At 35.1% G+C, this 26,830-nt stretch overlaps 1 protein-coding gene across 2 annotated transcripts in view; it reads left to right on the forward strand.

Annotated features, from left to right (window-relative positions):
- LOC123556025 (uncharacterized) overlaps positions 1-24,054 on the forward strand; it is a 39,116-nt gene extending 15,062 nt beyond the window's left edge. The window contains exons 1-7 of one of the 2 annotated variants that reach the window (XM_053547679.1): positions 3,102-3,244; positions 8,902-9,052; positions 12,245-12,369; positions 17,432-17,588; positions 18,599-18,777; positions 20,426-20,528; positions 21,630-24,054. In XM_053547679.1, the coding sequence (XP_053403654.1) occupies positions 3,205-3,244; positions 8,902-9,052; positions 12,245-12,369; positions 17,432-17,588; positions 18,599-18,777; positions 20,426-20,528; positions 21,630-21,855 (981 nt within the window). In that variant the 5' untranslated portion in view covers positions 3,102-3,204 and the 3' untranslated portion in view covers positions 21,856-24,054. Of the gene's footprint in view, positions 1-3,101; positions 3,245-8,901; positions 9,053-12,244; positions 12,370-17,431; positions 17,589-18,598; positions 18,778-20,425; positions 20,529-21,629 lie in introns of those variants that run through there. The other variant, XM_053547680.1, reaches the window with a different exon arrangement.
- Positions 24,055-26,830: the final 2,776 nt, after the last annotated feature.

Here is a 26,830-nt window from a genome sequence, read left to right on the forward strand (position 1 = left end):
TGCATAGTTTTGTGTACCGAAATGAATTTTGACCATGAAATTGATCTAGTGACCTACTTTCACATTTCTCAAGCTGCAGCTTTCAAATTTGAACCACATGCATGAACCACATGCACAGTGCTGTGTATCGAAATGAAATTTGACCTTGATTTTGATTTTGAGCTAGTCCTGAGATTTGGAACATTCAAAAATGGCTCAATGGTGGGCGCCAAGATCATTCTGTGATCTCTTGTTTTTTTATCACCGAGACACTCCGCATATTTATGTGTTAGTTTACACTCAAGCTTGGATAAACTTCCTTATCGATCTTCCGGTCCAGACGACAATGGCTGATTCGAAAGTCTATGTCAAGTGTCGTGTCTAATATGTATAAATAAACAAAACAAATGATTTCATATTTAGAATAATTTCTTAGATGACAATTATTCATTATTTTCGAGTTTTACCGTAAAACTAAATACTGTACATTCGTTAACATTGCAAAATTCGGCCGTTCTATTATGCAGTTTAAATAACGACATATTTTCCTCAATTCATGAGAAATTCTATAACTTTTGGTATGAAATATATTGAGAGCATTAAAAGTGCGCGATACGCAATGCAGCTTTGAACAGTGACTCATAGCAACAATTAGCTGTTTTATTGACTAATGTTTCCTGGAAGAAAGGAGAATCCAGAAAGTGTGTAAAGCACATGGCATAATAACTTATGTAATGTGCAGCTTTTATTAGAAACGGAAACTAATTTAAAGCTATTTGATTAAATATTTCATTCAAGCAGCTGCCATTTTTAGGAAAGTTCGTGTTAAAATACGTCTGTCGCCGATTTATAGTGAGCAATCACGGCGCTTATATATAAATACATGTCAAACGAAGCAAAATGATTAAAATTATAGATGTTCTGTAGTTTTTAGTCAAAATATATATTGTAATGGTAACTTTGTCCGCGCAAGGTGCAAAATATTCATTTTAGTGATTGTTACGAGATGCTGTTACAGTAAGACACCCTTTGATACGATGCCAGTTAGTCGAAAAATAGATATAGGTGGAAAGGTGTTGCTGCAATTTTAACATTTGCCGGACTAGGCTAAGTAGCGGTCTAGTTAGAATGGGGAAATCTTTACACACTCGATTTATCGGGATGGGTCATATTTTATAGCAGCCAAAAGTTATAAATCCTATCATTTGCACTTTCTGTTCCTGGCTATATAACCAGGGTAGTAGTATATACCTATATAAATTCTGTAAAATAAATTGGCTTGTATTTTCACAAGTAAATATGAACAGGCAGAAACAGATTTGTATTGTACCTTTTGTATTTTATGTTGCTGGACTGCTTTTATTAATATGCATGACCTGATACAGCTCTATAAATAGCTAACATAAAAACTTCACCAAGTGGTAGACATAGAAGATTTTGTCCAATAATAAAACAACAAACAAAAAGGTAGAGGTATATACGATGGCTATTCAAAAATAACGTAGCCTTTTTCTCTAGCTTTTATATACTTTAATGAAGCAAAACAAAAAATATACCATCCTGATTAGCAATCTTTCTAGTAACTTTATTGCAAATTTGACGTGATTATGATCATGCAGTCAGGAGTTACTCATCCCCGAAAACAGTCACTTACACGAACCCAGCGCACGGTAATAATAACTTAACGACGTTAGCGACGTTGTGCCTTCATCGAGATGCTTCTATTAAGTTTGCATTTATCAATATCTGTAAATGTATTTTATTAATTTTGTTGAACAAAACCTGAGTCGTAATAAATTGTTTGGATAAAATACTGAAAAATGTATGAACAATTATGCAGAGCATCTCGGACAGAGCTCTTAACGTGAGTATTCAAGGTCTTTATCCAAGGCGTCATTCTTTGACGTAAACGTCGGACCACTAATATTTCTTTTCTCTCTCCACCTCCGCTGTATTTAAGCAAGTCTGGGCCATTTGCGAATCGTTTGTACCACTTAGACAGACCAAGACACAGATGACCGTACATTATTGTGGCGTCTGCTTCATAAGTTGATAAATTTCAGTTGCTGTTTGCCAAAATTTCTGCAGAACTAAAAAACTGCCTTATTATCTATGCGAGTCGATGACGACAAAACATGCATTATAAACAATAACACTCGCGTAGTTTAAACGCTGTGTACTTCCGCCTCCCACATCCGAATGATGCCTTTCTCTCAGGGCATGTCGCGCTGACGTGTTGGTACACTTTGCCGTATTTTCTGGCAAACATATCTTCCTTCAGTGCGAACATTAGCGATAAATTGGCTGATCACTACCAAATAGAATGTAAGCCTCCGCTGGTGTATTCACAAGTAGTCCAAATTTAAATGGTGCTATAGTAATCTTTTTTCCTTTCCTAGTGCCTTTTCTCAACAGCAACTTGCTTACTTTTACCCTACCGCGTTTCAGTATGTATCACTTTGCGAAATCGGCATGTTCCTATCGCATGCTAGGTAAAAATGATGGCGTAAGAATTTAGTGTCTCGAAAAGAGAAATTGAAAGAAGCGAAAAGTAGTAAATTCAGCAGGTTGTATTTAACGAACTGTAGTTTTCTTATATAAAAGTTAACACCTCCTTTTCTTTTTGTTTTTCTAAAGAAGCGATCTAGTTCTTTAAGGAAATATAAGTCTCTGGAAATCTGATATGCTAGAAAATGTCGAAAAAACCGTTATGAAGTAAGAGGATTTATATGGCAAAAGAACAGCCGGATTTAGTGGTGTTCAGCCTAAAAATCAAATCATGACTGATGAAAAAAAGAGAAAAGACTGCGCCGGTAATGCGTAATTGTGGTAATTATAACGTTCTACGCGCTTCCCTTATCAGCAAACTTTTTACAAAAAATGTATGACCAAACAAGAGAAAGATTGCGATTTATTATGGTATATGTCCTATCGCTCTTTATACAATATGCGGCTTTTGAGAGCAAAAGTGTACGTAATTTTTAAACAACCCTCATAATAAAAGGGCCATTATAACAGTAGTTAAATCTGGGATTGTATTCGGCTCCGCCACGTGAGATCCAGTCTGGCAAAATCCACTCGAGCCGAATACAGCATCCAAGATCGAGCTACTATTATAATAACTCTATTAAATCCACCAACATTTACACACAGTCAACCCCTTTACATGACCTCATGCACGCTGTTCCGGCGGAAGTCCTTTCAGACGCGATATTTTAGGTCACCATGGATTTTGTTAATATGGTCATATTTTCGTCGTTTACATGTAAGTTTACTTTTAAGTTTTGTACTTTATTCATATTAGTTAGATAAGTAAAAATAATCACAAGGCATAAGACATGTTTTTACAAATCTCAACATAAAGCACATTTACAAACTTAAGGTTTCACCGCGTTCATCACTGATATTAGTAGCAAACATTCATTGTTCAATCTTTTTTATTTCATTTTATCAATTTCTGCTATATTCCAACAACAGTGCTTGCAATCGCACATTTATTACCGAATCAATTTACTAACTTTTTTGAATATTGTATATAAATGCAAAGGCAAGGTCACTTTTCATTTATTTGATTTTTCTAAATCTTGTACTTCACTTTGTTATCGTGAATGTTTGTGCTTTCCATCTTATTATTAAATCGTCCATTAAAGCTGAATGTTTGTTCAATATCCGTTTTACCTTAAGTGCGACAGGTAGGACGCGACATGCGCAGTAGACCGTACAATGTTTAAACTTAAATTTAAAACTAGGAAAATACATAAAAATACAACAAACGTCGGTATTGTCAAATTCTAGTGGGGAAAAACGGCAGCTCACATGTTTGTTTGAGTTTAACCCAGTGCTAGTAGAAGAACTACCATCTTAGTTTTCCATTATTCATATATTTTCAGCTGTTCTATGGCGTACCATTTGGATCAAAAGTAAATAGAAAGAACTTGTACCTGGAGGTACAATTTTATACGTGTTTATACTTGCAGGTACAAAATTATACCTGCATATGCAAATTTTAAATGTACCTGCTGGTATAAAAGTGTACGTGCAGGTATAAAATTCTAAAATTGTACCTGTACGCACAATTTTATACCTGCAAGTACAAAAATACGTGCACGTACAACTTTATACCTATAGGTATGAATTTTAAAAATACCTGCAGGTACACTTGCAGGCATAAATTATACCTCCACGTACAATTCTGATTTCGGGTATAAAATTGTACCTGCAGGTAAAAACGTGTACCTGACGGTAAAAAAAAAATATGCCTTCAGGAATAACTATATACCTGCAGATACATTATTTGTACCGGAAGGTATAAAACTGCCTGCTATTTATACATGCAGGTATATTTCTATACGCCCGTTTTGAAAAGGACGTATTATGTGATGGCGCGTGCGTCCGTCTTTCCATCTGTCATAATTCGTGTCCGTAGCATAACTTTATAACCATTAAATTTATTGACTTTAAAAATGGCATATAGGTAGATACGGCTTATGAGTAACACCATTATGTTTTAAAAGTAACGTAACTCATCAAAAATTACGTTCATTTGACCATTCAAAACAGTTAACCATAGACATTTTCATTAAAATCACTATGAAACACATTACTCACATTCTCACTGACAATATCATAAATGAAATTCAGATATATTTCTAAAATATACATTGATTACAAGCCGGGATCTCTGTCGACTCCTGTTTTGATGCCAAAGGAACCCCCTTCATTCTGTGGCGTTTCTTTAGTACCGTGATCCCTGTTGACATGACTTTAGACGAGTGCAAATGCACATTTAAATGTATGGGTTTTTAAAGCAATAAGCACTGGGTCATACTGTTTTTGAATTAATATATGTGTATGTTGCATTCATGACTACACGGATTGTTCTTGATTTGTGCACTTATTTGGGAGTCTGAAATACAATTTAATCACATGATTGACAAGGATAGCGAATAAATGAGGTTCGTTCATATTTTCAGTGATTTTTATATTTACATGTACTTTAAACTTCATTTCAGTCTTAACTGATAGGAAATTATGGATTGGTAGGATGTTATGGATTGGTAGGATGTTTTGTAAAGTCAGTTTACGTATTAAGTTCCTTTTTATGCGGCACATGTCATGATAGGTTGGTAGCTCGACTTATCCGTAAAAGCAACCCACTTCTCCCTTAACTAGCTGACAGAGACGAGACTTCTCCCTTAAACAAATAGACAAATGACATAACAAACACATTCGGCAACGGTGGACACCGCCTTGGCATAATCAGTTTCAAAACCACCACTGCTGAGGTCAACAGCGCGCAAATCCTCTTTATTGATTATTCCCACCATCAACATGTTCCAAACTGATATTTGTTCTTCACATGAATATATCTAGTCAAAGCAATTAAAGAAAGTGCTCTTGATAAAGTATATGATCCAATGTTCATTCTAATCTGTTTCTTTTTCATTAACTTCTGTATGTTTGGAAATATGCTCTAAACTTCATTAAAAGAGTTAACCTTTTAATTTCAAGAACTAAATACATTTTTATATGGTGATCGCTCAATTACAAGCACACTAAATGAATCAATATTTCTACATGTACATAAATACATACAGAAAACAAAGAGATTTGATATGTAGTTTAAGTACTATTAAAAATTATAGCTGTGATAATAGCTTCGAGTCCCAGGTTCTATGCCATCGTAGCCTTACTACACAGCTTTAAGAAAAGTCCTAAAAACTCCATGTGTCCATAGTGACATTCCCATTCCTGACCTATTACTCTCAACTCCTCTATTTTGTGTCCTTCCTTTAAGATATCAATATATATCAAAGTTCAGATTTAAGTTTAAATCAACAGTTCAAATTATACATCCGAAAATGTATTCTTTTCCAAGCCAAATTTTGTTTTACAGATTGACAAATTTATGTCTCATACCATTTTGATCAACGAAGAAACTGCAAGCAAAACATGTAATACAGATGATTTATTTTTTTACCATTAAAATCAAGTTATGTGTAAGGAGAGAGTTTCTAAAAAAGCTGTAAGTTTCCTACTCAATCCTATAAGTTGATATATGTAACATTATGTTGAATAAAATATTGTTTAAACAAATTTCAAGAACAAAAAAAAAAACAAATTCATTTTCAAAGACAAGAACTCTGAATTACAGGTGACTAAAAACCATTACCTACCGATGTATTCTTTTTTTCAGCCGAGAAACAAACATTTTAAGGTCTAATGATTTAGTTGCGTTTATTCGGTATGCATAAGTCACTAGTCAGTCTAGTGATCTCAAGGTGATCGTTTTGCGGATAATAAATTTTGCAGATCACAAGTGGAGACAGATGTATTACAAACATGACAAAGGCGGATCCACATGGGAGACCACAGGTGTGGGTCTGTAGAATGTTTTGATTTGTCGCGGTGTGAACGATTACTGAAACTGGTTGGTCAGTGTTTTTTGACAATAGGTACAAGTGATAAATGATCTTTAAGGGAGATAATAATGTGGTTCATTTTCGTGTTTCAGTTCATTGAAACTTTAATAGGACTAATATTATAACATCTTATTAGGTATAGATATACCTACAATATCATATAATTTTCATGATTTCAGCATTCCTGATAAGAAGCCAAAACATGAATACAGTGCTGATGTGCGTTAAATTAATAGTTATAATTAAATGCTAAACATCAAAGTTTGTTTCAGTTTTATTATCCACATTCGGCTCAGCTCGTATTGTGTAGATTCATTGTTGTTTGTATTTCCTGTGGGATATTGGAATCAGTTCAATGTTCTTTTTCAAGAAAGTTCCACGATAGCCGTTGGTTTTAGCACTACTCCTAACCTCAAAAGAAAAGTCTTAGTGAAAACAAGTCTGAAATTGTTTTGCTTTGTAGCTGTCTGTACTTCAAATATTGTATTTGTCTATTTAACAAATGGCAACCTATGCTGTGTTACCGTAATGTTCCTATATCTTGTTACCGTAATGTTCCTATATCTTGTTACCGTAATGTTCCTATATCTTATTACTTTTTGATCATCAAGTCCATTCAGTGTATTTTAATAGACCTATAAGCCTTACCCTGCTAAATTTCTATAATAACTTTTCCATCTTCCAATTTGGACAGTACCATTAACTGTTAAAAGAGGTACTTACCAAAAATATACTGACTGAATGGAGAACATTGCTGATCTTGATCAGACTGCACGGAGGTGCAAGCTGATCATGATTTACACTGGTTGCAAAGGCAGAATCAGTCGTGTCCAGCATGATAAGGGTTAATATAGACACCTGTAGATAATGCTTACTTTCAATCGGTTACTATTGTTACTGAGCAAATTACGCCCCAGTCTACGAGTACATACTCATTTTTACTGTGATAACTCTTGAAGTCGCGTGTCTGTCACACCTGTTGGTTTAGATTCCAGAGTTGGATATAGAATCCTTTTAGGTGAGGGAGATATCTAACTATCGGTTGTTCTATCCAGAATCTTTGAAATAATTCTCCATTTCTATAATGTTTCCTGTCTTGATGGTGCACTAGGACACCGTTACACCCAACAATTCCATCCTCTGTATTTACACCGGCATTGAATGCCTTTTTTCAAATACATGTCGTTCATTTGAATCTGGATAGAGGATGTTTCAGATTAGCTTATCACACATTACTACTACTACTGTTACGTAAATTTTATATTGTATTTTCATTTACATAAAAATCACAAAAAATAAGATACCATTTAAATGGGTTTTTTTTTTAAGAGCCAGGTTGGAGTGCACCATAACTTTGACCTCCTGCTACTGTGTATTTTCCTTTAGAGTTTCGTCCAAAACAATTGATTTCTGTTCCAGTGCGTTGACATTTTTGGAGGCTTGTGTTTGATCTTGTCGCTGTGCAAAATATAAAATAATGATTTCTACCAATCATTCAATCATGCATCATCTGAAAATGCCAAATGAGTCTCCAGTCAGTTTGGGTTATACATTATAAACATTAGCTTAATGAAAGTGCGAAATGGACTAAAACAGAAATGTCAATTATTTTAATAATTCATGTAGTATAGCCTGAGTCAGTGTAAGTTGAACTATTAGACTCTTATACATGTGGGGATTGTCACAATGATCGTGATCGTATTGTCGGCTGTTGCATACTTGACAGAAATCTCAAGGGAATGTGTTTGCAGAGCAACGTCTATTCAGCTGTCTCTTAGTATTCTAAGATGTATTAGCATACAGCTTTGTACATTTTTCACAAGCAGGGATTCAAAACGGTTATTGCCGCTGACTTCATAAGTCACGCAGTGAGTTGAATTGCTCTATACCAGGAAGTATTACACGGAAGTCCAATGGGGTATCTACTAAGTGTTGCTCATTGTAAATAAACCTTTTGCTATTTACGTGTTCGCTGACTGAAATGAGTAAATAACTAGATGACTCACTTGAATCAGTCTCTAAAAATAGTACATAAGCAGTCGGATTTTGAGTTTCCCCACTTTCTTTTGATTTTTATCCAGCACTGGTAATGCTCTACAAGAAAATGTCAATTGCATGGATGTAGAACGTATTGTGGTGTATGCTGCAACCTTTTTATTTTTTGTAAATGGAAAAAATAAGGACATATGTTGTGTAAATGTCTACGGTTAAAGTGTGACAAAGTTGTCTGCCCACACTAGTGTATAATGATTGCCTCTTTCCATGTAAGTTTGTATTACACCACGAACTTAAAACTGTTATTCAACGCTAACACTATAATATAAAAGTGTCCGTTTTCTTCTGAAATCATCGTTTATCGAATATTTTTCTGGCTTAGTTAATGCGAAAAAAATGAAATTAAGAAAGTAAAAAAGATAAATCTGCTTTAACGTATTGTATCATACAACTGATTTCTAAGACCATTTACTTTTATTAGAATGAGAAATGATTCACATTTCAGGCATTGCCGTTCTGCAGACAGCACACGCGGGCTGTAAGGAGGACACAGAGAATTCTGATGAGTTTAAGGAATGTATGCAGACATACTCAACGTACTTGGCAAATGTTGGTGAGTCTGGCGACCAGAGCCAAATTCTCGTCGCGTTTTGCAGGTAAATAATATAGCCTACTTCTATACATTGCATAAATACAAAGCTATTTTTGTGCACCCAGTGTGCGTCAAATTACAAAGTATTGACACCACTACTGTGTCAGTGCCTGCGGGGGTCGGGGTGGGTGGAGGGTGTGCATGCATTACCTTCGGTGATCGCTCTAGTTCTCCCTGTTAACCGTAAGTAGAGCAAGAATATAGAAAAATGCTTCTCTGCAGTTGAAAACGACTTTATCTCAGCTGTTTTTCGAAAAAGAGGCAAAGCTTTGGTATAAACTCCGCATGAACGTACTCAATCCGATTAAAGACAAAAGTCGTGTAACACGTACCCGGTCCAAACAAAAAAACTACCACTGTGTGCAGATAAAGGGGTTTGTCCCTTTATATGGTACAAACCGTATTAATCTGATAAATACAGCTTTCTTCTATGCTGAAGTTTTTGAAAATGTTCTATATCTTATGTATATGAGGCATATGGTGTTTGCATTGTCCATTCCGTCCGTTCGTTTGCCGCTTTTTCTTGTATATTCAACTTCTCATTACGGTTTCTATCTAATTGAAATGAAACTTGGTATACATCATCCGCATGAAGTTTACATGTCATGAGAGATCGATTATATCATTTGAAATCATAACCCTTTTTAAACATTGAAATAATAGGACCTTCTGTACTCCACGTCACCTACAATTTCCAACCAAGTTTGAACAATATCATCGGTATGAGGTTGGCAATGCGAACATCATTTGAATTGTCATGTTCCAATATCAGTCCAGCTACCGATGGAACACCGGAGGGGACTTACAAATGCTCTCCGTCAGTCCGACCCTTTGTCCGTCCGCAAATCTGGATCCTGTAAATACTTAAAAAGTATTCAAGCTAGGCTTATAAAACATGGCATGTAAATAGAGGGCAGTTTGTAGATTATGAACATACATGACTTATAAATGCTTTTATGTCAAAGGTCAAGAGATTTTAATTTCACTTGTGTTTGTTTCTTTGCACAAATGTGCCCAATAATGAGATGATGTATAAGATAAAACAGCTGACGCCTAGGTCAATATGTAACAGCAGACCCCTAGGTCATTATGTAACAGCAGACCCCTAGGTCAGTATGTAACAGCAGACCCCTAGGTCAGTATGTAACAGCAGATCCCTAGGTCAGTATGTAACAGCAGACCCCTAGGTCAATATGTAACAGCAGACCCCTACGTCAATGTTTATGGCAATTCTAAAAGTTAAAGGTTAACAGGGTTGGTTCTGATTCTGCCATCCAAAATACTTGGTGTAAGTGTTGCTCATAATGAGCTGATGTTTCATGCGCAACACACACATCTCCAGAAGAAGTACGGGCGTTGTTCATTTAATTCCCGGACGACCGCTCTAAGTTTTAAACTATTTGATATTAAGAAATAATAAAACAAGCATCTTATACTTCAGTCCTATCTGTATTAATGTACAAAATTTCAATGTGATACGACTATTGGTTTGTAAGAAATATATAAAAAGATTGATAATATCTAGGGAAAGGGGCCCACGTTGACGTCGACACGTTCGACGTCACAAAAACATCAATAATACAGAAGCTCATTCTTTCTCAAAATAGCAACCAGCGGCCGCCACACCTCTGATGTCTATGCACCAAGCAGAGAAAGTGTCCGAAACCACTTGTCATCCAGCGAAGCAATCACACGGCTTACCTCCTGTTTCAGACTACTCAAATTTTCAAACCTGATGCCTGGCAGTTCTAATTTGATTCTTTGAAACAGTAAAAAGACCAAAGACGCTAAGTCCGGACTTAAAGGGGGGGGGGGGGGGGGGGGGGCGCACCCGGCTAAATCCAATTGTACACCGTGGTTTCTTCACAGAGTGTTCTCCAAATGAATCACCCAAAAGTGTTTTGTTTGAACTGACGTGTGCCCATTTCGTTCACAGAATTTTATGATAACACGCTGTTCTTTAATAATTTGTGAATCCATTTGATAAAAATTACAAGTACGCACGATGACAATAAGACCTATAAACGTTATATCACAAGTGCATGGATGACGTCTATGTTGTACAGGCTATTACGTCAATGAATTTATAATGTCGTCTGACGTTTTTCCGCCCAAAAACGTATAAATTTCCGAATTTTAGCATATCAAAGTTTAAGTATATCAACAAAATTACGGTGCGGGCCGGATCGACGTTCCTCGGGTTGCTATAGTCACTATAACTTTGGAACTGTTGTAGATTCTTTTTATATATTTTGTACACATATTCACAATATAAAAACCTCACATGGTATAAAATTTTAGTACAATCGGATGTTATTGTCGAAATTTAGAGCGGTCGTCCGGGAATCAGATGAACAACTCTCGTGTATCATTACACTGTTTGTCTATCTTTCCATCAAGATTAGAATGAAACATTGTAAAGTATTTCATTCTATTTTATTACTTGTAAATTCCGCTTATCTCACTGATAGATAGCTGGTCATAAGATGTTATTCATTCCAAAAAGTGACATTCTTGCAAACAATCTTGTTTTTCATATAGATTCTACATACCATTTGTTTTATGAATATTTTTAATTTAATTGGTTTAAACACAATACAACAAATTCATATTCTGTACATTTTCTTTTAAATCGTCTGAGAAAATTTCTAGGTCTTAGTTGTTAATAAAGATAGGTTGTCTATGAAAAATATCTAGCATTAATTTTTATAGAAACTAACCATGTTGCTCCTTTTCAGTCATAAAATAGAATATTTACTGTTTGACGATATCAAAGTCTTTGGACTTCACCATTGGTCAATTCCATGAACTTTGATATTCGCCCAATCATGATTACAGAAAATGTCTAATATTATATAGCACAATATTGTATGTGAACTGACAGATATCATTGCAATTTTTGCTGCAGCTGGGAACAGTCAATGGCTCATCATTGCAAAGCAATACTTCATTTACTTGTTATTGTTTTGGCTTTGCAATCAGTTTAGACCAAGGTCATCCTGCACAGGTTGATCATGGTCTGCACGTTTCGCTATTAGGTCAGTAATTTTTCAATGAACAACTTTCCTAATTCTGTTTACGTCTTTATACTGTGCTGTGTGACATTGTATGATTACTTGCGCTATTATGCTATTATATAATGTGCATGTATTATTATATCAAGAAGAAATATAACACGTCGCTATTTTCAATGCAGCCCTGAAGGACAAGCTGCCACATCATGTATGAAGCCATTCATTGAAAAATGTGGTGATCTGTTGACTAATAACATGCTGAGTATGTTTGGTGTGATTAAACAAATGGGCGGATGTGCAGTCGCAGGTTTGTATAACTATTTTTGATGATTGTAGTGTATCAGATGCTTTCATATACCTTTGCTTTTAACTCAATTTCATCACGTTTAATAGAATAGCATCTCAACACTATTATCTACTTTCATTTATGGACTGGCCTTTGCATTTCGCAAAGGTTAGATATGTTAAATTATACTTCGATTATAGTCATCTCAAAGGTCAAGGTCAGTTGTCAAAAACAATGACAAGTCAGTTTTTGGGTCTTCTTTAAGAAGAAGAAACTTTTGGGTTAGGGTTCTTAATGGTTAAAATCTTTCAGGAGTCGCTGCCATCTCACAATTACTCACAATTATAACTACCCCTACAAAGTACTCCTCTAACATTAACTACTCATACTTAGTACCCCTTTAACACTCACTTTTATCCTACTAAGTACTCCTCTGATAATTCCTATTCCTACTTTTCATCTCGCTGATAATAATTACCCCTTATTACTCGTCTAACAACAGTTACTACTCCTACATAGTACACCTATGGAAATTTATATTCCTACTTAGTACCGTTCCACCCATTGCTACTCATTCTAAGTAACCCTTTGACAATAACTACTCCTACTAACTACCAATCCCCAAATTACTACTCCTACTTAGTACCTCTCCACCAATTACTGCTTCTTATTATTACCTCTTCGACAATTACTACTCTTATTTAATATCCCTCTAACAATTACTACTTTTAGTTAGTACCCCTCTGACAATTACTACTCTTATTAAGTACCCCTCAAACAATTACTAATCCTACTTAATACCCCTCTGACTATTATTACTTCTATCAAGTATCCGCTGACAATAACTATTTCTACTTAGTACCTCTTTGAGAATTACTACTTCTACTTAATACCCCTCTGACAGCTACTGCTGCTATTAAGTACCCCCGCCCCCCGCCCACTCCCCACAATTACTACTCCTACTTAGTATCCCTTTGACAATTACTTCTCCTACTTAGTACCCCTCTGACAAATACTGCTTCTACTTAATACCCCTCTGACAATTACTGTTTCTATTTAGTACCGCTCCAGCAATTGCTACTCCTACTAAGTACCGCTCCAACAAGCACTACTTCTGTTAAGTACCCTTCTGCCAATACTACTCAAATGTATACCCATCCAACAATTGCTACTTCTATTTAGTACCCATCGTACAATTACTACATTTCACTAAGTACATCTTCGACAATTACTGCTCCTACTTAATGATCATCCAACACTTACTACTTCTATTGAGTAACCCCTCTGACGATTACTATTCCTACTTAGTACCCCTCTGATAATTGCTACATCTACTAAGTACCCATCTGACAATTACTACTTTTATTAAGTACCCTCTGACAATTACTTCTTCTTCGAAAATTACTATTCCTACTTGTGATCCATTTGACAAAGCACTACTTCTATTTAGTACCCCTCTGACAATTACTACTCCAATTTATACCCATCCAACAGTTACCACTTTTATTTAGTACCCATCTAACAATTACTACTTCTACTAAGAATATCTTCGACAATTACTTTCCTACTTAGTTACCTTCCAACAATAACTACTTTTACTGAGTAACCCCTCTGACAATCATTACTTCTACTTAGTACCTTCTTCGACAAACACTATTCCTGCTTAGTGCTCCACTAAAATTACTTTTCCTACTTAGTATCCCTTCGACAATTACTACTGCTACTTAGTACCTCTTCGACAATTACTATTTCTACTTAGTACCCCTCAAACAGTTACTACTTCTAGTTAGTAACCCCTCTGAGAATTATTACTTCTATCTAGTACATTTTCGACAAATACTATACCTACTTACTACCCCTCTGACAATTACTTCTTCTACTTAGTACCCCTCTGACAATTGCTACTTCTATAAAGTATCCCCTGAAAATTACTGCTTCTACTTAGTACCCTGATGACAATTACTACTTCTACTTAGTACCTCTTTGACAATTACTACTGCTACTTAGTACCCCGCTGACAATAACTTTTCCTACTTGGTATCCCTTCGACAATTACTACTACTACTTAGTACCCCTCTGACAATAACTACTCTTATTTAGTACCACTCCACCAATTACTACTTATTACCCCTCCAACAATTATTACTTCTACTTAGTAACACCTCTGATCATTATTACTTCTACTTGGTACTTCTTCGACAAATACTTTTCCTAATTAGTAACCCTCTGACAATTACTACTTCTGCTTAATACCCCTGTGACAATTGCTATTTTTATTACGTACCCTCTGACAATTACTACTTCTAATTAGTACCTCTTTGACAATTACTACTCCTACTTAGTACCCCTCTGACAATTATTACTCCTACTAAGTGACCTTCCAACAAATACTACTTCTACCTAGTTACTCTTCGACAATTACTACTCCTATTTAGTGACCTTCCTACTATTACTACTTCTGCTTAGTTCCTCTTTGAGAAGTACTACTCCTACTGAGTATCCGTTCAACAATTACTTCTCTTACTTAGTAACGCTAAGGAAATTTATATTGCTTCTTAGTACCCTCTTACAATTATTACTCCTACTAAGTTCCCCTCTGACAATTACTACTCCTACTTAATTTCCCTCTAACAATTACTTCTCCTACTTATTTCCCCTCTGACAACTACTTCTCCTACTTAGTACCTCTCTGACAATTACTGTTTCTACCTAGTATCCCTCCAACAATTACTACTAGTACTTAGTACCCCTCTGACAATCGCTACTCCTACTAATTAACCTTCCAACAATTACTACTTCTACATAGTTCTTCAACAATTGCTACTCCTATTGAGTATCTCTAGATCTTCGACAATTACAACACCTACTTAGTACTCCTCAAACAATTACTACTCCTACTTTGTAACCATTTAGAAATTTATGTTCCTACTAAGTACCCCTCTGACAATTACTGCTTCTACTTAATTCCCCTCCAAAACTATTCCTACTTAGTACCCCGCAGACAAATACTACTACTACTTAGTGACATCAAACAATTACTACTCCTAATTAGCACACCTCCAACAAATACTAGTCCTACTGAGTATCTTTCTGGAAATCTATATTCCTACTTTGTACACCTCTGACAATTACTATTCCTGATCAGTTCCTCTCTGACAAGTTATGTTCTCACTTAGTATCCCTCCAGCAATTACTACTCCTACTTAGTACCCCTCTGACAATTAATGTTCCTACTTAGTACTTCTCCAACAATTACTACTCCTCCTACTACTACTACTTAATATCCGTCTGACAATTACTACTCCTAATTAATGTACCCCCTAACAATTACTACTCCTACTTAGTACCCCTCCAACAATTACTGCTTCTATTAAGCAGCCATCTGACAATTACTACTCCTACTTATTACTCCTCCCCACTACCCCCCCCCCCCCCCCCCCCAACCAAAAAAAAATTCTACTCCTGCAAAGTACCTCTTCGACAATTACTACTCCTGCGTAGCACCACTCCGACATTTACTACTCCTGCGTAGCACCACTCCGACATTTATTATTCCTGCGTAGTCCCCCACCAACAACTATTGCTCCTACCTTGTCCCCCCTTAGTGCTCCTCAAATATTTTACACTCATATTAAGTACACCTCTGACAATTACTAACCCTTTTCAGTACTTCCCTGCCAATTACTAGTATTATTTATTACCCCTTCATCAACTACTTCTCCTCCATTGTACCACCCAAACAACTACTGCTCATACTTATTAGTACCCCTCAAACAACTACAGCACCTACATAGTCCCTCTTTAGTGCTCATTAAATAATTTCTTCTTCTAACCTTCTTGCAATTACTATCCTACCTTTATGCCATTGCTACAGTTTGAAAAACAATTATAGGCATAGCTGTGTTGTTACCTCAAATACATATCATGAAATGTATTGAAGGTAAATTTGTCAACATCAGATGAGAGACGTTGGACCATCTTGTCCCTTTCGTTAAAACAAGTTTGTACAAATGTTTGCCATAATGAGAAGTTGCACAGAACGCAATTTTCATTATGTTGGTAGAAGGTCATGGCCGGCTTTTCAGAATTGTCTGTTTTGGCAATATTTCATGTCCATACCTATATCTTAGAATGGTCTATTTTGACAATATTTCATGTCTGTACTTATATTTTAGAATTGTCTGTTTTGCAATACATATAGTTCATGTCCATACATATATTTTAGAATGGTCTTTTTGGCAATAGTTCGTGTCCATACATATATTTTAGAATGTTCTTTTTGGCAATAGTTCATGTCCATACCTATATTTTAGAATGGTCTTTTTGGCAATAGTTCGTGTCCATACCTATATTTTTAGAATTGTCGTTTTGGCAATAGTTCGTGTCCATACCTATATTTTTAGAATGGTCTTTTTGGCAATAGTTCGTGTCTATACTTATATTTTAGAATGGTCTTTTTGGCAGTAGTTTGTGTCTATACCTATATATTTTTTAATGGTCTTTTTGGCAATAGTTCGTGTCCATACCTATATTTTAGAATGGTCTTTTTGGCAATAGTTTGTGTTCATCCCTATATTTTAGCATGGTCTTTTTGGCAACAGTTTGTGTTCATACCTATATGAAAGAGCTTCATGGCAATTTACATGCAAACCGCAATTTTCAGTATATGAACGGGTAAGTGAAAAGTCAGATTTGTTTTAAGTTGGCAGTTGCAATTGGCAGAAGTTCACTGTGTTGAACTGTTTTAAAATTACTAATCCCCAAATATTTGTCACAATGTCGCACAAAACGCATCTTTCAGTAATGAATGATCAGTAGCAGATTAAAGATCAAATAGTAGTAGAAGTGCTGTGTACCTCTTGCCAGATAACTTGTCATAATTGTTTACCATAACGCGTGAAGAATGCAACCTTCAGTCATGAGGGTTGCCACTAAGATCAACAGTTGAATATGACTGTAATGATAACATGTAAAACTGACAGGAGATTTATTACTTATTTAAAGTAAGGCGGGTATATCAATTAAGGCGGAAATATAAATTGAAGCAGTACTTGAGAGTATATGATCAATTTGTATGTGGTAGGTGGAGGAAGTGGAGGAATGGGAGGAAGTGGAGAATGTTCAACCGCTTCTCAAGAATGTATGAGTATCAGTATGGGAGATGCTAGCGAAGAACCGGACATGGCCGAAGCTCCAACAGAGTTTAACAAGTTCCAAGAGCAGATAAAAACGATTTGTGGGTAGGTCGGAGTTTAGTTTTATGTCCTAAGTTTTGTATTACCTTTGTTTTGATACGGAGTCATCAAAATAATATATTTATAACTGATTAGGATTTTATTTTCAGTAACAATAGGTGTTTCAAACTCTGAAATGTTTTTCTTTGCAATATGAGAGAGAAGTTGCAGATATATATATAAGTTTTATAATCCTTTAGACCTCTGTGTAAAAGAAGATTTTAATGGAAATAATTGAAGTGTTACGTTATGCAATATATAAGGTTATATATATATTGTATCAGAATTTTGGGAATTGGCCTTTTCAATATTTGTAAAATTCTTACACGTTTAGAATCTAGATAAAATTTGTTGGCACTATCGTCGTTGTTATATTATTTATATCCTGTAGTTATGTGAAACATCAACATGATGGCTTTCCTGACTGCACTTAAACAATTTCATGATTAAGTAATATTTTTGTTAAGCTAGGTAACATTGAACATGTGATTATTTATAAAACGAATATTAGATCTAGTACAACACTTTTATGTACCAACAGTGTGGCCTAAACTCGTAAAAATGGGCTGATTGATGTCAGCTGATTGAAACAATAGGAATTCTTACGTGACCGAAATTAAGAAAACAGCCAGTTCCTTTATTGTTCAAATTTATAAGCTGTAAGCTACAATGCAATGTGGAATCGAACTTGAAGGTAGGAATCAAAGCACAATTTTAATTAGGTCATGAGCCATCTTTAGTTTGTCAAATTCTACCACAAGTTTTTACGATCTGCTAAAATTATTTCCTCAGGACATTATAGTGGTATTTTTTACAATTAACTCCATACCTTGAAATTGCTTTGTTGAGCTTATTGAAGCCACGTAAGAATTTCTATTTAGTTTATTGTTGGTAATAGGGATTCAAATTGTCACGCGTCTAGCTCGGGGATCCACTTAACGACCTCTTGAGTAGACCTCTGACTTGATGGGTGACAGTTGATTTATCAAAAACAAATCCTTTGATTTTCATTCAAGTCAAGTCAAGAAACAGTTTGATTGTTTGAAAAAATACGAGGAAAAGTGTCCAGATCTAGAGGGTCAATTTAAGCAAATGATGGAACTTGGACGACAACAGAGCACTCCAGGCGAACCTTTCCCTGAATTCGATGATCAGAAGAATTTCGTCATGGATGAATGTCCCAAGTTTCCAAAAGGTTAGTTTATAAATGCAGGCATTATTTTTTTTAAAACACTCATCAAGTCAAAGTCGGACAGATAATTATAGTTTTATCCTTTTGTCCGTCATTTCGTTCGTCCGCCCTATTGTCCATATCAAAGATGTTTTGGAGTATTTGTGACTCATGTCTGAAATAAAAAACGTAAGTACCGTATGGCATTGTGGTAAATACAACTTATGCGAACTACCATCTTCATATATACACATTGTAGATAGAAATAATATAATATTTCTGTGTATTTTGTTTTTAAATGTCCGTTTTGGAGAAAGAGAATGATGTATATGATGGCGCATGCGTCTGTCTGTCAATTCGTTCGTTCGTCCGTCCGTCCGTCCGTCCTACTTTAGCCGAAACTCAATCTGACTAAAGTATATCTCCTATTACGCTACGCATAGGATCTGAAAACGACCTATTCATTGCCTCGTTCTGACGGCCCTTTCACTAGCCAATCAGAGCCTAGCTTACAACATCTTGCAAATCTACCTGTAGCTTTGACTTTTGATATTTACAATTCTTATGTTGTAATGTATCAAATAGCCGGTTAGCTCAGTCGGTAGGCCACTTGCTTTGTAAGTGAGGGGTCCCGGGTTCGAGTCCTGGAATAACTGCATATTTTTCTTACTCTTTGACAATCGAACAAGTCGTCTGATTGGGTAACATAAAAATAGCAATAATGGAAATCCAAAATATACAGAAGACGAATGTGAATGGGTCGTTCTCAGATCTTCTTTTAGAAGATCAAGCACTTTAGTCAGATTGGCCGAAACTGATCAGATGTCACATGTCCCTTATAAATTTGTGTTCGGAGTATAACCTAATAACCATTTAAGGTATTGACTTCAGACTTGTCTTAAAGGTTATAGATAGGCGGTGGTGATACAATGTGCAGAGCGCATGAAGTAGGCCGGTAGGTAAAGGTCAATATCACAACTTGAGCTCAAATTTGAATTCTTCACTTCATATTTTGTGTCTGGAGAATAACTTAATAACTAATCAAGGTATTTACTTTAAAAAGTTGCATATCGTAGGTAGCGATAAGACGATGTGCAGAGCATGTGAATTAGGAATGTAGGTCAAAGGTCAAGGTCATAAATGGAACTCAAATGAAAAATGTGTCTTTCATATTTCGTGTCCGAAGTACAAATTTGATAATCGGTTTTAGTATCCCGTTCCTCAGTATCCTGCCACCATCGCCATACAGTACCTTCCAACTCCCAATTACCTCGACATTACCCCCACACCCACCCCCACCCCACTCCAACAGACATACCCAAAATCAATTTTCCTTAAATTTTGCTTCTTCCTCCTCTGAACTAAAACTTAGGTGTATATTACCTTGCTTCACGGAGCTCTGGTTTATAACTCTTTAATAATTATAATAATGAAGGTGATTATGTTAAAGCAGATACACACATGTATTATGAATTTTAAGGAAATGTAAAGCATTTGAAAAAAAAAATGTAAAAACAAAACCAATTTTGATGTATTAAACTTGATGCTTGCTTATCTCAATTTTACTACTATCATAGAGGGTTTCCTTGTTACCTATCTGAGACTTTTTATACATGCATTTTAGAATATCTAATGAATGTACGGTGATTCATTAAATTTTTCTCATTCACAGATTTTACTACAAGCACATGCGTAAAAGATAATCTTAACAAGAAAGAATTTATTGACTGTTACAAAAATGCAACAAAGCAGAGCGGAGAGCAAATGAGCTGCGAGTAAGTCATTTTTTTTTATCTTTTCCGCCTAGAATAATAAAAAAAAACCTTTCTGGAACTCTTTTGACCACATATTTTTATTTGATCTTTATAATTTAATGTCGAATTATTGGTCTCCGTAAAACTCTGTAACGAAATATCAACTGCGAAAGTGGGTTATTTGAGTTTGAAAAATAGGCCACCAAGTCGAATCATAGAAAAACCTTGTCACATTTTCTAAATGATCAACAAAAAACATTGCAGAATATTTGTGTTTTTTGAAATCTAGGTTACGTTGAAACTGGATATCCGACGTTAAAAACTAGGTTACTAGGTCAGATTATTAAAGAATTTTGCTCACAGTGTAGACGCTACATTTTTTTTAATCTTCATTAATATTGAAGAATTCGAGTGCAACTTTGAAAAAGGTTTACCCGCGTTAAAAGCTAGACCATTAGGTCAACCCATGGAGAAACCTATTAACATTCAGGAGGCCACATTTTCTATTTGATTAACATAAATTAGCCTAAATGGAATCTATGTGAAGTTGCATTACCTGGAGTCTAAAATTAAGTCTTACGAACGCCTTGTTTATACTCTAAACGTGGCTTTTCCTCTGTGATGTCCATAAAATGTTCGCCTCGATAAAATCCAGGGTAATTTTGAACTTTGGTAATTCTATGTCAAATACTTTACTAAGTTGAATAATAATAATAAACATTCTAACTGCGGAGGCCGCATTATCTTATTGATCTTTATATTATATTCTCCCGTTATTGATTGGTGTAGTGATACTTGATAGTGACGTAACTTTGCATTGTTTATTTTGAATAAAACAGCACTCACGCGTTCATTTTTTTTTACTTGATTTTACATGACGTGGTCTATTTCAGTTCTAAGAGCTAAATAATTTACGCATGTTGGATGACTTGCCGGTCAGTAGTCAAAATATTTTGCCTGAGATTCTTAAGATCAGAAATACATTTTCAGGATAAACCAGAACAGATATTTGTTGATATAGAAAGGTCCTACTGCTAAAATTTAAATATGGATTGATAAATTATATTTTTTATCAGACTAAGTATTGGTAATGAGGTCATTTTGTCGTTTATATTTTTTCAGTGCTTACAAGGCCGCGTTTCCCTGTGTGACGACAGCGCTTAAAAGCTGCGGGGATAAATATACGAGTTCATTTACGGCAACAACAAACTTCTACCTGGCCGCTACATTTGACGACTGCAAAGTTGTAGTAAAGAAAGAAACAAGTGGTGCCAATGTTTATACCTCTTCATTTTCTACTCTTCTTATCGGCCTTTTCTTGACATTATCTACTTTAGTTGTACTTTAGATGAGATTTATTTTGGTCCAACCTACAAACTGTAAAATGAATCATACAAAAGAGCATTATACCAATTTCTTTCAGAAATAACTTGAAAATAATATACAATGACTCGGTGAAACAGCTTTTTTTTTTGTTGTATGAAACATGGTAGGAAAATGTATTTTATACATAAACTTCAAAAAGTAAGTTATTTAAGATATATTGTGTTCAAAAATATTTTTTTATAAAATCGGCTTCGGTAATAGTTTCGATTTAAACAATGTAGATAATACAAAGCAGAATAAAACCAATGAAGGGCGTGAATTAATAAAACCAACTAAATACATGTTTGATTCCAACAGTGGAGATCTATCTTTCATTAAAAAACTTAACAAAATATACTAAGCTTCTGATAAATGTTAGCTGATTGTTCATATATACTGCAGAATTCTATCAATATCTGTTTGTTTTAAAAGAATGGTAGTAAAATCTGTGAAGCCGTATTTCATTTTTACGCATTTTTTTCCCTTTTTAGACTAATTTCTTCACACAGTTGGGATAAATATTAAAACTGTAGTCCTTGATATTGATGTTGAACTGATCAGTTTTTCTTACAAGCATCGGAGATTCTTAAATTGCTTAAACTTGACTTGCATGGGAAAAACGCGAGTTCTATATATAATATGCCTAAAATTGAAAAGACTACGTATCTTCTGGGTTATTTTATTGTGGCTGGAGTAGAAAATAATGAGTATTTATTGGAGTGAGAGAAGATGAAGATAGACTGGTCACTGGCGAGAGCAGGATAAAATAAGAATAACAAGCTTCTACTTTATTACGTCTGTGTTTCAACGTACACTGTATTTTAAAATCAGACATGTTAAAGCTCGGTGAACTAATACAGAGGTCACGATTTCAATCCCTGGAAGAGATAGACATTGTCAGTGAATTTTACCAGTTTAGGTCTTCTTTTTTTTCATTTTCAAATCTTGTAGGTAACAGTTGTGATGCGTTGAATAATTCTGCTAAATTCAGAAACATTATGTTAACCGACTGCCGGACATACTGTCGAATCTTTATAGAATGTATAGAGCAAGGCTTGTAATCTATTTCGGCGCTTACGTAAGACTCAGTTCCGCAACTGATAGTACCTCAAATACGGCTTGGTCAAGTTTTTTTCTTACTCATACAATTTCATTAAGTATAATAAATTATATATGTACGTCCAACTAGTGTTTTCGGCGGTGTATGATAAACGCCTTGTAGGAACAACAAATGGCACTATTATCGTGTAAAACCAAAAAGACAACCTAAATACCCTGTCAACTAAGTGCTGTGTATATTGTATCTCAGGTAGACCATGAGAAAGCCTTTACGTTTATAATGAGGCAAGCCGTTCGAGAAAAAAAAATCTGAGTAAGGTCATGTATTTTTACGTTATGGTGGTATTTTGGTGATTTAAGCTGTTGTTATCAATTAGTTTTTTGTGTGGCGGGTGGTTTGTCGTAAATTTTACACTTAGGTCGCTCGGGAAACCGATACAACGTTCATGTTACAGACAAGACGTCAGTACTACATAAAAAGTTACGTTGACACTGTATCAGTTGCCAGATAGTGACTGTGTATCTGATGAGCCAGCCAAACGTCTAAGCTACAAATCACGTGAAATCCATGCACGTGCATATAATCGCGTAGCACAAAAAAACGAGGGCTTTCTTAAATCAACGTACATGGTATTTACGTCCATATTGCTGTACATAGAAACTAAGAAGTCTGTGAATTTCTTTTTTTGCGTGCGCATTTCGGCTGTATTTTTAAACGCTAATGTTTGAATGTCACTTCAATACTTAGGATCGTGAAGGAAGCGATATAGACTTCTATTCGAAATATCCTCCGTCTTTCAAGTGTTCTAATCTGACATCATGCATTAAGTGTTTAAATTTTGTCATGCTTGAATTACTCTATATAAGATCTGTATTTATGTGTTTATGTATAAATATTGTTGATACTTAATCTTACTGCTTCAGCATGTTGTAACGTAATCGTTTTAGCGTAATAGTACTAGAAATGCAAATTCGATAAAAAAAGAACTCAGCGGGATGCTGTATTTATTGATAACAGAAAACAGATGTATACAAAATACATGTATGATGCTTATAAGTTTATCCTATTATTTTGTACTTAGAACGACGTCTGGTTGTTAAAAAGTACCTCCTTTTATACAACGTGTATATGTTATTGCTTCTTATGGCATTTGCCGGGGGCCTCCGTGGCCGAGTGGTTAAGGTTGCTGACTTCAAATCACTTGCCCCTCATCGATGTGGATTCGAGCCTCACTCGGGGCGTTGAATTCTTCATGTGAGGAAGCCATCCAGCTGGCTTACGGAAGGTCGGTGGTTCTACCCAGGTGCTCGCTCGTGATGAAATAATGCACGGATGTGCAACTGGGGTCTCCCTCCACCATCAAAGCTGAAAAGTTGCTATATGACCTATAATTGTGTCCGTGCAACGTTAAACCCCCAACAACAAAAAATATGGCATTTGCCGGGAGCTAAGATGATTTGCTAAAACAGCGAGTGAGTGAGTGAGTGAGTGAGTGAAGGTTTCGATGGAGGCCTTGAGAAACAAAAATCAAACAACACCAAATCATAGAAAGAAAGAGTTGTTTGACATGAAAATTGAACAGCATGTAAAACATATATATTACTTTACGAAACAAGTGTCAGTATACTGATATAAACATTGAATTCCGGAAAAGGGCTGCCTAAAGGGGTTCCACTTCCGGACAGTTAAACGCCTTTAAAAACTCACCATTTTCAAAGAACAGTTACACATGTTCGTTTTGATGCATTTGCAATAGCGTGTGAGTGGTTAAATTTCGCATAACAAGTTGGAACACAGTTTTCAGCAATTGTTTATCTTTATTGCTTTACAAATGACATTCATTTTCAAAGGGAGACAAACTGTTCCCGATTATTTTAAGTACAAATGGCATTCATTTTCAAAGGGAAACAACTTGTTCCCGATTATTTTAAGTACAAATGGCATTCATTTTCAAAGGGAAACAACTTGTTCCGATTATTTTAAGTAATCTTTGAGAAAAAGTTGTCTCCCTTTGAAAATGAATGCCATTTGTAAAGACAAAAAGATAAACAATTGCTGAAAACTATGTTCCACCTTGTTACGTGAAATTTCACCACTCGCACGCTATTGCAAATGCATCAAAACAAACATGTGTAACAGTTCTTTGAAAATGATGAGTTTTTAAAGGCGTTTAACTGTCCGGAAGTGGAGCCCCTTTAGGCAGCCCTTTTCGGGAATTCAATGTTTATATCAATATACTGACACTTGTTTCGTAAAGTAATATACATGTTTTACATGCTGTTCAATTTTCATGTCATACAACTCTTTCTTTCTATGATTTGATGTTGTTTGATTTTTGTTTCCCAAGGCCTCCATCGAAACCTGAATGACTGTTCGAAGACACGGAAGTGTTTAAAGTAAATACAAGTAAAAGTGTTGATATTCTAATAGGGTATAGCACTGAATTTATACAACATTATCATTGTGTTCAGTTTTTCCTTTGATAATATCTAAGAATTGTCAGTGCAATTATTACTAACAGAAATATTTTCATGCATATACATTGTAATTGTATCACGGTATAAGAATTTTGTCGAGACAAGATTGAATGAGACTGTGATATAGTGCGTATTATTCGACCTGGCGGGGCGGAGTTAATCTCTGACTTATGCAAATAACGGTAATCTCAAAAAAAAAAACGAGCAAAATATGTAGAGCAATATAATTGTTTAATTCCGTAATCTTCGGTAACCAACGACTAAAATTCATAATACTACATACCCTGCACAATAATGTAGTGTACCGTGGCGAAACCACGCCCCACCAGGTCAAATAAAATGCACTATACGAAGTGTTAAAGTTCTAACAGAGCCGGACACGAGTATGTAAACGGTAAACTTTGTACGTAAATGACTGAAAAAGTGTTTGTTTGTTTGTTTTTGTTTTTTTTTTTCAAGAAGAAAAGTGTAAGAAATTAAAATGTGTCATTTAATATATTTCATTGATGTTCTTAGATCTATATTTTAGTTATCTCAGACACAATTTGACAATTTATTACAAACTGTTGAAACACTGGACAGTGAGCTGTATGATGTGGGAAATGAATCCTTTGTTGGGACGATCCACTGTTAATACCACTCACAAATTCAGTACTATCACACAAACGTTTTCAAAGAAAAAAAAAGACTCACACCCAATACTAGGAGTGATGTTATGCACTGAATACCTCTAAATGTTTCATCAAGGCAAATCAAAACAAACTCATACACTTGACAAACTATTTGTTCATACATTTGACAAAATATTTGTTGTATTTGGCCTTTTTAGCAACAATATATTTTCATTTGTATTGATAACCAAAAAGAAATCCATAATTCTACTCATGTGCTTCAAATGAAGTTGCTTCGCAATCACTTTGACAGAAACTATGTGTTGTGTTTGGCCGTTTACCTAAAGAAAGAATTACTGAATGTATGTATGTTTTTTTTCTGTTGAGAAATAATAGTATTAAAGTATAACTCAGTAACGAATATCAAGCGTTATTTCCATGATAAAATGTCGACATGTTTTATATGAAAGTTTTAGTACAATTTCTGATCTTAAAACATGTACTAATAGGATAATTGTCAGTGATAACAAATTATAGGGTTTAATAAATAAGATTTGTTAATAATGTCGATGTATCATATAAGTCTTGATGGACAGTTTTACAAAGACGTTACACTCGAGATTTATTAGGATTGGATTGCGTGTTTGCATGTGAGAGGCCATAATTAATGTGTTTTTTTTTGCTTGTAATCATAACTTTACTCGGCTTTTAATTTTATGCATTTTTTTTTATCTTTCAGTCAGAAAAAATGTAACTTTACTGTTTAACTTTCGTGTTTTACATTTAAACCTACCCGTCCACATTTTGGGT

This window comes from Mercenaria mercenaria, chromosome 7, assembly GCF_021730395.1.
Source record: "Mercenaria mercenaria strain notata chromosome 7, MADL_Memer_1, whole genome shotgun sequence".
NCBI classification, from domain to species: Eukaryota; Metazoa; Mollusca; class Bivalvia; order Venerida; family Veneridae; genus Mercenaria; species Mercenaria mercenaria.